Raw genomic sequence first — 10,843 nt, forward strand, 5'->3', positions numbered from 1 at the left:
ATTCGGCGAACGGTCGAATGTTCGGAAAACCAAACATTGGGTACTCGATTCACGAATCGAATACTTCGAGCGATTGACATTCGATTCAAATTCGAGGACTCAAATGTTTGCATGTCCCTACTGAAAACCTTGTCACTATTCCATCCCCAAGCAGCACAACATAATAAAAACGACAATAAAAACCAGAGACACGGAACAGAAAAAGACAACACGACACGTTCTCAAACACGGCAACCCATTTAATGAACAGACCTACACTCCCAATAACCTCCGGATGGGTGGAAAGGGGGAAACCCATCCGGAGGTTATTGGGAGTGTAGGTATAATAATAATAATAATTGGGGGTTTACGTCGCGAGACAACTGAGATCATGAGCGACGCCACAGCGGTCGGTCTGTGGATTGCTTTTGCCCACCTGAGGGTTCTTTAATGTGCGATGAAAGCTCATCACACGGCACCCTGTATTTAACGTCCCTCGCGGAAGACGGCGTGTCTAAGCAACTTGTACCCTGCCACCAAGTTGCTGGCGTCCTCGGCCGGGTTCGAACCCGCGATCTCGGGATCAGAAGGCGAACACGCTGCCGACTGAGCCACCGAGGCCGGTCTGGGAGTGTAGGTCTGTTCATTAAATGGGTTGCTGTGTTTGAGAACGTGTCGTGTTGTCTTTTTCTGTTCCGTGTCTCTGGTTTTTATTGTCGTTTTTACAGTGTACCAGCTCGCCTGCACCCTCGCACTTCTACCAGCACAACATCTTGGCCGCATATTGGCAATGCGCTGCTCGGGTCGTAGAATACCGTACATACTCTCATTTTCACCTGGTAATCACCTGGTGACAGAATGCCAGAGCTTTGCGCTTTAATGCTGAGGAAATGTCTAATATGGTCAGGAGAAATGTCAGCGCCAGCCTCCAGCAGAGTCGAAGGCACGTCGAGCTGTCGTGCCCCTCTTGTTCGCAATGGCCGTGGTGCTGATGATAACGTTGATAACGCTGACAGTAACAAGCTTGTTGAAGCTGCGTTTGCAGTAATTTGCCTGTAACGACTTTCTCGTGTTTGTTTGCAGTGGAGCAGACCTATTATTGTAAATGGCTGTGAATCCCTTGTGGCTATGCAGAGTAGTGGTTTTGGAAAAAAAACGAGTTTTTGCCCGATTTTGTGGCTCCCAGCAGTCTGAAAAAGGTTGTTAAGTGACGTGATTTGTTGACGTTCTTCGTCCCAAAGTTCTATATCTGCACACCGCAATCATTCACGTTTACAAAGACCTGTCGGTTCTCTGTATGATCTCTGTGTGATGAATGAATTCAATTAATCTCTTCCAGATTATTAACAAAATGAAACGCAAGTATCACCACAACTCTCTCCTGCTGTTAATGGGAATGATAGATTTATGTAGTTCATTCTGCCACTGTTTGTCTCAAATATGGTGCTGTAAATGCTGGTTGTTTTAGGTTTCTTTGAGTATGCATTTTTAAGGCTGTACATTTTGCCCAGAAAACTGCTTCCAGTAAAATCTGGATAGAGATAGTAATAGTAATAAAATCAGCATTTGTATGGGAAACTGGAGGATACCATTGCAGCTATGCTGCTAATCTAGATTGCAAGGCTGGAGAACACAACAGGAAGAGCTAAATAAAGCTTTCCTCGCTCAATACTCGTTACTAGAAGGTATGATATTGAGAAAAGTATGCCTTAAATTTTTGTATTCCTTAGAAATGCCCATGCACAGAACCTTTGAAACAGACACTTGGAAATGTACATCTTTTGTCACATTTTTACTATTTCCTGAGCAGTAGTTTCAAACATATTATTTGTTATGGGACCCTTTGGCTATATTACGAGCTTTCTTCAAGTGGTTGCGGTGGCTTGTAAGGCTGGTGCACTTGTTCTATACTGTAGAACCTCATTAACTTGAGTCCGTCAAAAATCGATCAGGTCGAACGTTTCTTACGCCATGGAACGAGCTGCAGTACTTGCCACCTGTTTGTCCTCGCTTATCTCGAAAGCTGTTCGGGACGGAGTTCCAATACCCCAAAATGTAGTCAGCGAACATTAAAGGAAGAAAAAACCCAGTCATCCGCAGGATACTGGGCTTGTACCTGCTCCGAGGCTGCGCTGCCATTCTACAAGCAATCTCCCCATGGCACTCGCCAGCCCCTTTGTGATCCCGCCTGCTTGTTAAACCATTTCCCGTGCCTGGCGCCGTTAAAGTTGTCATGTTCTACCATTCAACCTGTACTACAGTGGAGTGGAGTTCCCCACATGCTCCTCATACTGTGAGGGGAGGGCTGGGCAGACTGCTATCAAGTGCTCTTTACATCTCGTTGTCTGGCTCCCTACAGCTTCGGCCTCTGATAGCGCGAGTTCCTGAATCAGTGCAAAGATCTCGAGCAGCACAACATGTTGGCACAATGTTGGACCAATATTGGCACAATATTGGGCAGGTATTGCCGATATTGGTCCAATATTGTGCCAACATGTTGCGCTGCTTGGGGCACAGGTCAAGCAGTGCAAAGCGTTGAGAGTGGAATGGAAGTCAAGGTCAAATGTGAACGCCAAGCAGACATTCATCGCGACGATCAGCGATTTTTTTTAGTGGTCATTTGTACAGTTCTGGTTCTGTTGTGAAAGCAAGTTTTCTGAAACGAATACAGTTTTATAGTGCTTAATCACTTCATCAAACATTCTGGAATTTTACTGATTTCTGGAATATACCGAGTCAGCGAAGGTCTACAATAACAACAAGTAGAGTCAACAACTATGTGTGTGTTAGATGTGCACCGAGATTAGCGCGACGCACTTGCAGTGTCTCCGAAAGTGCCACATAATCATTGCGCTCTTTTTCTTCCAGCATCCAGTCACACAAGGCCTCACTTTGATACATCACCCCATGGCAACTTTCTCACTCCTAACCCCAGTCATATAGGTAAGAACAAGACACAAGCAGCAATATTTTTTAGCAAATGCAATAAAAACTGGATGTCACTGTCTTCTGATGAAATGGAAAGTGCGAAGGGGAACTGTCGCCCTCCAATCACCGAGAGCTTTGGTCCTTTCACTCATCAAACAAACACCTTTCGTCCGCAGGAATGACAAGGTTGCCTTCCACATCGAGCAGTTCCCTGAACCGCACCGCATCATCCCGGGTGCTGCCCCCTGGCATGTCGCCTTTCGCACGGCCTGGTTACCCTGGCTTTGGTGTGGCATCTGCAAATTCTTACGGCAGTCTCGGAGGCCTTGGTACGTCGTTTCACTGAGTTTACGGATTGCTTTTTACAAACTAGGGAGTCTGCACTGTGAGAAGCTGCACTTGGTTATGCCTAACCTTAGAGCATAGTGATGATAATTAGAGCCTGAAGTTTTCGGGAAATATTTTTTTCTAAATTCGGGGGGTAAAAATCGGGTAAATAAATATGGGCACTAAATTCATGTGAATTCGTGTGAAAAAAACTTCCAGTATGCTAAATTCGAGGAGAAATCGGGCTCAGTTACTCAAACTAAGTATAGTGGTTTGGTACAAACGGTGATGTAACTGCGTTTCCTGCCAAATAAGTAAGTTTGTGCATTCCTACAGAGATCCCAGTGAGGGCAATTTGCCGGGTAAAAATCGGGTTTCACCCCAAAGAGGCAACCTTCAATTCGGGTGCAAATTCGGGGAGAAATCGGGTTAAACCCTGAAACTTCAACCTCTAATTGAACCTCTGTATGCAATAAGGGGATAAGTGTGCTTATCCCATTTTTACTATTTTTGCTGCAATGACATCTACATACCAGTATGTACATGCCAAAGAGAATTTAGGACCGTATTGCAATTTATTGGCACGCTACAGGAGGGTAAAAAACGGGAAATGCATGTGCGTCAATGGGACGGACAATCAAATCAGGCCCCATTTCTCGGTTTGGGATTTTTCGACTTATCCTCTTATTGCATACAGAGGTTCCATTATTACTGATTGAGAATAGAATGGGATGTGTTATGAGCTGGTCACAGTCTACGAGAACGTTCCACAAATTATCCGAGCAAATACGATAATGACTTATTGATGATTATTGAATGATTATCGATGATTATTGAATGATTATTATTATCCACCTGAGTGAAAGCCCCTGTATGCGCACGATGCAGAGTCCCCAAGGTCTTCTGTATTGTACGTAATTGAAAAGTCAGAAATTTCCTGCTGTTATCGAGGTGACACGACGCATTTCTCCAGCAGGCCTGTCAGGAGGCGGCCTCTTTCCTAGTCGCGACCTGGGCGCCCTGGCAGGAGCAAGCGTGGGGCAGGACCCGTGGAGCCGACTCCACAGGTCGTCCTCGTTTCCAGGACCAATGGGGGTACAGGGTGCCGCACCCCCCGAACGCACCTCCGGCAGTGCGTGGGGAGGTCTGAAGGCGGAGGCCGAGAGGGAACGACTGGATCACGAGAATGAGAAGCAGAGGAAGCTGGCAGAGGAGAAGGAGAGGAAAGAACGGGAAGCAGCCCTGGAGAAGGCCAAGGAATTGGAAAGGTACCTTTCCCAAGACCTCCTTTCCCAGCGTTTCCTGCGGTGTTGACTTGAATGAACTGAATGAAATGAATGAATGACTTGAACTGCTAATAACATTCAGGTACCGTATTTACTCGCGTAATTTGAGCGCTTTTTCTCCCCCCCCCCCAAAAAAAAAAGTACAGTCAAACTCCTTTACAACGAAACTCAGGGGACAGCCAAAAAAATTTGCTGTAGTGGTATTTTCGTTAAAAAGGTGTTCGCTATAAAGGAGTTTGACTGTATTGAAAAGTTGGGGGTGCTCAAATTGCGCAGAAACATTCTTTACGATATTCAAACGATGCAAAATTTCAAAATTGTAGTATGCAGGCCATATAAACCCTCCTTAGAGCCGATATTGACGTTATTACTGCATTGTGCACACACGAAAGAAGTACCCAAATACTGCGCAACAGCCGACAGTATGGGAGGCAAAATGCCGGCCCACTGACGCTCATACACCGGTGAAGTACCGTCGAGACGCTGCTGGAAGACACCGCTAGTCTCCCTTGACAACCAAAAGCATACTATGTTCGCGAACTTTGTCATGTTGTGCCACAAGGTATGTCGCGGCGTGTTTGCCCAGCGTTTCTTCCCACGTTTTGTAGTTCGAGGGACGTTATCGTCCATCGCGTCTGTGTACCGTAACCTGAAAGGTTGCGCAGATCAAACAAAAAACACCGCAATAACTTCGGTAGCGCTGACCGCGTTGCGAAGGGCAATCGCCACTGTCGCTGAGACGCTCGTGCCAAATACCCGCGCAAGAAAACAAGGCTGCGCAGATTATGTGATTCTTTTTTTGTTTTCTCGTAATTTTTAGTGCTAAGTTAGGGGTGCGCAAATTACAGTCGAACCTGGTTACAACGAAACGCGATATAACGAAATTCGCGATAGAGCGAAATAATTTGGATTCCCGGGCAGAGAGCCATAGAGATCAATGTATTTTAACGCCCGCTACAACGAAACACTTTTTAGCCGCCGCCTCGATACAGCGAAAGAACGAGATAAGGTTTATGACCCCAAAGCCGACTTTAGGGTCATGAAAACAAAGGGCGCAAGCAGCGTCCTGTTCCTGCGGCGAAGGATGACACGCGCGATTAGGGTCGGGAGGAAACTGGTGCCTACAAAAGGAATTCTGAGTCATTGGAAGGTTAGGGATTTTCTTCCGAGGCTTCTCCTTTTCGCGCTTGTTTTGAACTGTCTGGTTGCAGCTAGAGTCACTCTAGTTGCCGCCAAGTAAAAAGAGCACAAGGCGCCATCGCACGCGTGGGAAACGCTTCGTTCGCGTGGCGGCGTAAGTGACGAAATCGGCCTAGATGATTTTCTTGACGGGGACAAACATGCCGTAGCGACGGAGAGCCTTACAGAAAGCGCACTGTCATAGACGTAGAAGGTTTGCGGGAGATCGCAACACGATATGGAGAAAGCTGCGGAGGCTTCGGTGGCGTACGAACAATGCGTGACACCGCGTCTTCTAGGCACGACGCAGACGCGTGTAACCGGCTATTTCACGCAAGAATAAAATACCGTAGGTGCACTTTGGCGCTGTATTTGTAGTTGTTGTCATTTTTCACGAGAAACTTTTCCGCATTGCAGCGGGAGTATATCGACGCTTATGTACAGCACGCGCCTTCGCAAAGGTCGCGATCCGTGACCTTCAATTCGGTACAACGAAAGAAATTGCAGTCCCCGTGGGTTTCGTTATATCGAGGTTCGACTGTACGTGATTGTTTTGTTTTCTTGTAATTTTTAGTGCTAAAGTAGGGGTGCGCAAATTACGTTATTTTTTGTTTTCTCATAATTTTGAGTGCTAAATTAGGGGTGCGCAAATTATGCAGTGGCACAAAATATGCGAGTAAATACGGTAATCTTTTCTTAAATCTTGCTGCATACTGGGACACCCTGTATGACGTGGCCATATGTGGGATTCGGGAGCGGGGAGCCGTTTCTTTTAGCGGCTGTTCTGACGTGACTTTGCAATTTGTGAACCTCGGCCGTTTTGGATTACAAGTGCCCCTCCTGCTCCCCCTTCCCGATTTTCAGTCAGAAATAAAACCCTCAAGCATAGGGATCTATATTTACGCAGCCATCCCAGCATATATGTACGAAAATGTCAACGAAAGACTCTCCAGGCCATATACTAAGTGATTTCAAGGAACAAGGGAATCAGAAGTGCACCGAACAATATCATGTTCACGATTGTATTTGTGCCATTAACATTTTTGGTGGCGCGGTGCCCTATTTGAAAACAGTTCTGTTTATACATACGCGGTGCTCAAACACGGGAATGACCTAAACGGCTTGATTTAATCTAGTAGAAATGCAGAAAAAAGAAAGCACTCAAATTTTGCTCATAGCCAAGGAAGCACACCAGATACGGACATATCAGTGGTGCAGATATTTTCTGTGGGGGCAACTGCAGTGACGTACATACATAATTGTAGGGATGTGCCAACCGAATCCCCGAATCCTAGGCAGGGATTCGAGATTCGCAATCCGAATCCTAGTGCCCAAAACGGCGAATTGAATCTTTCGAATCCGCCAACCACGTTTGTTCCTTTCTTTTTCAAATTGGCGCCTCGGGAGTCCGCCGAAAGCCTCATTGACCGAGGGTGTTTTTTTTTTGTTTCTTTGTTTACAATGCTCTAGACTGAAAGAGTTCAGGCATGGACTGTTACATTACACGTTTAAAAGTAATATGGTTTTGGTTTTGATTGTTGTTTTAGCTTTATGGAAATAATTTAGACTCGAGAATCTGTGTATTTCTTGTAGTCCACGCACAATATGTTAAATATATGAACTATGCGGGTATATTTTCTCCCGAAACTGAACTATCGTATATTTTCTTTTTCAATAAACGAATGTATCGTATTCTGCTTCGAAACACTTTTCGGTAGACGTTTTTTTTTTTTTTTTCTTAACTTTTTAAACTGTTTTTAAAGAAAGGATTTGAGATTCGTGGATTCGCAGAACCTTCCTTTGATTCGGATTCGGATTCGGATTTGCAAAATTCCGGATTCGTCCCATCTCTACATAATTGTTTCTATTGGAGCAGTTGACTTGAAGCTACCTTGAGTTTTAATTGTGTTGCAACAGGATCAAACAGGAGGTCAATGCACCTGTTGCGTAGCGTAACCTTTTGTCCATGTTAAGGGCTGCTTTCGGAATCGTGGTGTGCCAATACCAACTGCCCAACGCAAGGACATCATGGCAGTCTGGTACTTTGCACCCAATCCGAAATGAACGTTTTAGACGTGCTACGTAAGTTGGACTAGCAGGATGCTCTGTTGACCTCTGTTACCCGTCTGCTTCTAGTCATGTTTTTAATTTCACTTTTCATTTGTTTCCGCAGGGAAAAGAAAGCTCACGAAGAACGACAGCGAGAAAGGTTAGCATTCAACCAGTGCTGAGAGGGAACAGTTTGCTGTGCTCACCAGCTACACCTGGTAGCCACTAACATGTTACATTTCATGTTTTTGCAGAGACCGAGAGAACCGTTTACACATGCACCACTTGTCGGACGGCCTTATGCGGAACGGAGACTACTACGACGGCAGGAACCCCATCCGAGAGCCGCACAGGGAGTGGAGTCAACCGAGGGAGAGGCCCCGGTCCCCCATGCGGCTGTCTCGGGACCCCAAGACCGAGAACACCTTCGACGGCAGTCTACCCCCATCGAAACCGGAGGTCAGGGTAAAAGAAGAGAGGCGGGACGAGGACAGCCACTGCGCTCCCCTGCCTCGCGATCCGCCAAAGAAGAGCCTGGAGCACATGCCCAGGTCCGAGAACGAGCTCCGCAACCTGCAGTCGCTGGACCGCGCGGGTGGGGCCGCTCACCTCTTGGGCTCCGTGGGGGGCCTCCCCCCCAACATGGCTGCGGACCGCGCGTTCTGGGGCGCCCCGCTCGCGGCACCTCCCGGGGTGGCCGGGGTCCCCGGCGACCCCTACCGGCTCCTGGACCTCCACTCGGTCAGGGACCTGGAGCAGAGGTACCGGCTCCTCGGTCCCATGATGCCCCTGCACGATCGCTTCCGCGAGGGCCCGTCGGAGCTGGAGCGCCTGGCGCTGGAGCGGGAGCTGCAGTCCAAGCTGGCGCCGCCCCCTCTCCGTCCGGCGGACCCGAGCAGCTTCGCGGCGCAGGCGCTCTTTAACCCCCTCCCTCCGCCGAACTCGTACCTCAACAGTTTGACGGGGCTGGCTGCGCGCAACAAGAACGGGTCCCCGGCGGCGGCGGCGACCCCCGGGGGCGGCGTGCCCCCTCCTCTCATCCCCTGCAGCAGCGGGGCGGCCAACCACAGTCGGCTGACCCCTCCCGTGCACCACAAGATCAGCTCTCTCGTGGAGCACAATGACACTGGCGTGCTCTATGCCAAAGACCGGAGGGAGCTGAGCAACCACAAGTCCGCGGCGGATGCCCAGATGAGATAGCTGCAATGCCTCGGTGATGTGCAAGTGTGCGTGCGTGTGTGTGCGACTGTGTGCCTGTAAGATATAGGACAGCATAATCCGTGAGAGGTGTTCATAAAAAACGTGTGTTGTGTTGTTCATATGTACATAGTCATTTTTCTGTATATATGTAAGAACCTCGAGGTGTGTGCGTGTGATGTGTTCGGACTTCCTCCTCCCCCCGCTCCCCCGAAATTTGTGATAAACGAAAACGATGCAATCCGTACTTTTTTTTTTTCCAGCTTTTTTGTTATACGTTCTTTTAAAGAATATTTATTGCCAGGAAATAGCAATGTTGTCACGTGACTTCCCCCCCCTCCTTGCTGGCATTTTGAGACGATTGGGCTTGTACACATGTACATAATTAATTCCCCCCCGGTCCTTTTGGCACAGACGTGTACATATATATTTATATTTAAGACTGACCGAAGCAGCTTCACTCTAGGGGTCAAGTTTTTTGTTCATTGCATTAGTGATATGTACAGCTAGTTTTTTACAGAGCCTTCCGTCGCAAGCTGCCAAAACACGTCTAACTTAACACAATCGGGTGGTCTGTTAGTAAAGTCGCTATTTATAATGTAAATCTACCATTCAGGGACATTGCAAAGCCTGCAGTCAGTCATGCCAGTAAAAAAAAAAAAAAAAAAAAGGAAACGTATGCTCTGTACGAAGTGGTGTGTGAAGAGTTATTTATAAGATCGCGCGAGCAGATATCTTTTTGTATAGTGGAGAAATTTTGTCGCTCCCATTGATTTTAAGTTTTTCTACGAGTCCTCGGAGCCACTGGTGTGAAACACTGCAGCAGGTGTTTTTGAATTAGTGTATAGCTGAGAATAAATGCCATCGGGGAGTGGATGCTCTCTACTGTTGGGAAAAGAAGGTCGTCCAGTTTTTGTGTCTTCGAAAAGTCGGGCGTTGCCGCACGTAGCAAGGGCCTCGTGTTTTCGGGTCCTACGTTTTTTCAGGTGCGGGGATGGGGTAAAAAAATCTGGTTTTTATTTAAGGAGTCGTAAAACTGCAAAATGGGGCGGTATCGGGTGTACAGTAAAAAAAAAAAAAAGCGCTTCTCACATTTTAGATGAACACAAGATGCTGAAGGTACAGTGCATGGTGCCAGATCTGTAGAGCCTGAAGTTTTAGGGTTTAACCCGATTCTTCCCCGAATGGAAGGTTACCTCTTTAGTGTGAAACCCAATTTTTACCCGGCAAATTGACCTCACTGGGACGTCTGTAGGAAGGCACTAACTTAATCGTTTCGTAGCAGAGGCAGTTACATCACCATTTGTACCATACCACCACAGTTAGTTTGAGTAACTGAGCCCTATTTCTCCGTGAATTTAGCATACTGGAAGTTTTTCCACCCAAATTCGCATGAATTTAGTGCACATGTTTATTTACCCAATTTTTACCCCCCGAATTTCAAAAAAAATATTTCCCGAAAACTTCAGGCTCTACGTATCTGCGGCTGAATTGGCACTTTGCCAAATTAGCTTTCCTGGGGGTTTCGAGTTTTACCCCCAAGCGATTATGGATGCAGATTGGAGGGGCGTAAAAACGGGTTTTACCTTTACTATAACACGAGGTCCTACAGTCAGTCTTGAAACTTCTGTTGTTACAACTTGCACCGATCATGGAATACGGTGCAATCCCACTGATTCGAACTCAAAGGGGACTGAAGATTTTGTTAGAGTACTAAAGGGAGTTACTCTGAATGGGTGCTTGATGCACTGGCTGCACACTAGCTGCATCGGACCTCAAGACTTGGCCGTGCCGCGCCTTTGCGGTCATGCGATATACAGTCAACCCTCGATTTATGAATTCCCTCGTTTTATGAACACGAGCACGGGGAACCAAACTTTTTCCATTCATTTTTCCCT

At 47.1% G+C, this 10,843-nt stretch overlaps 1 protein-coding gene across 4 annotated transcripts in view; it reads left to right on the plus strand.

The window, feature by feature from the left end:
• The window catches only part of LOC135370263 (autism susceptibility gene 2 protein-like), a 215,622-nt gene extending 205,777 nt beyond the window's left edge, over window positions 1-9,845 (plus strand). For 3 of the 4 annotated variants that reach the window (XM_064603971.1, XM_064603973.1, XM_064603975.1), the window contains 5 exons: window positions 2,848-2,922; window positions 3,084-3,236; window positions 4,208-4,502; window positions 7,873-7,908; window positions 8,003-9,845. In XM_064603971.1, coding sequence (XP_064460041.1) covers window positions 2,848-2,922; window positions 3,084-3,236; window positions 4,208-4,502; window positions 7,873-7,908; window positions 8,003-8,948 — 1,505 coding nt within the window. In that variant the 3' untranslated portion in view covers window positions 8,949-9,845. The remainder of the gene's footprint in view (window positions 1-2,847; window positions 2,923-3,083; window positions 3,237-4,207; window positions 4,503-7,872; window positions 7,909-8,002) is intronic. The other variant, XM_064603972.1, reaches the window with a different exon arrangement.
• Window positions 9,846-10,843: the final 998 nt, after the last annotated feature.

This window comes from Ornithodoros turicata, chromosome 10 (genome assembly GCF_037126465.1).
Source record: "Ornithodoros turicata isolate Travis chromosome 10, ASM3712646v1, whole genome shotgun sequence".
Lineage (NCBI taxonomy): Eukaryota > Metazoa > Arthropoda > Arachnida > Ixodida > Argasidae > Ornithodoros > Ornithodoros turicata.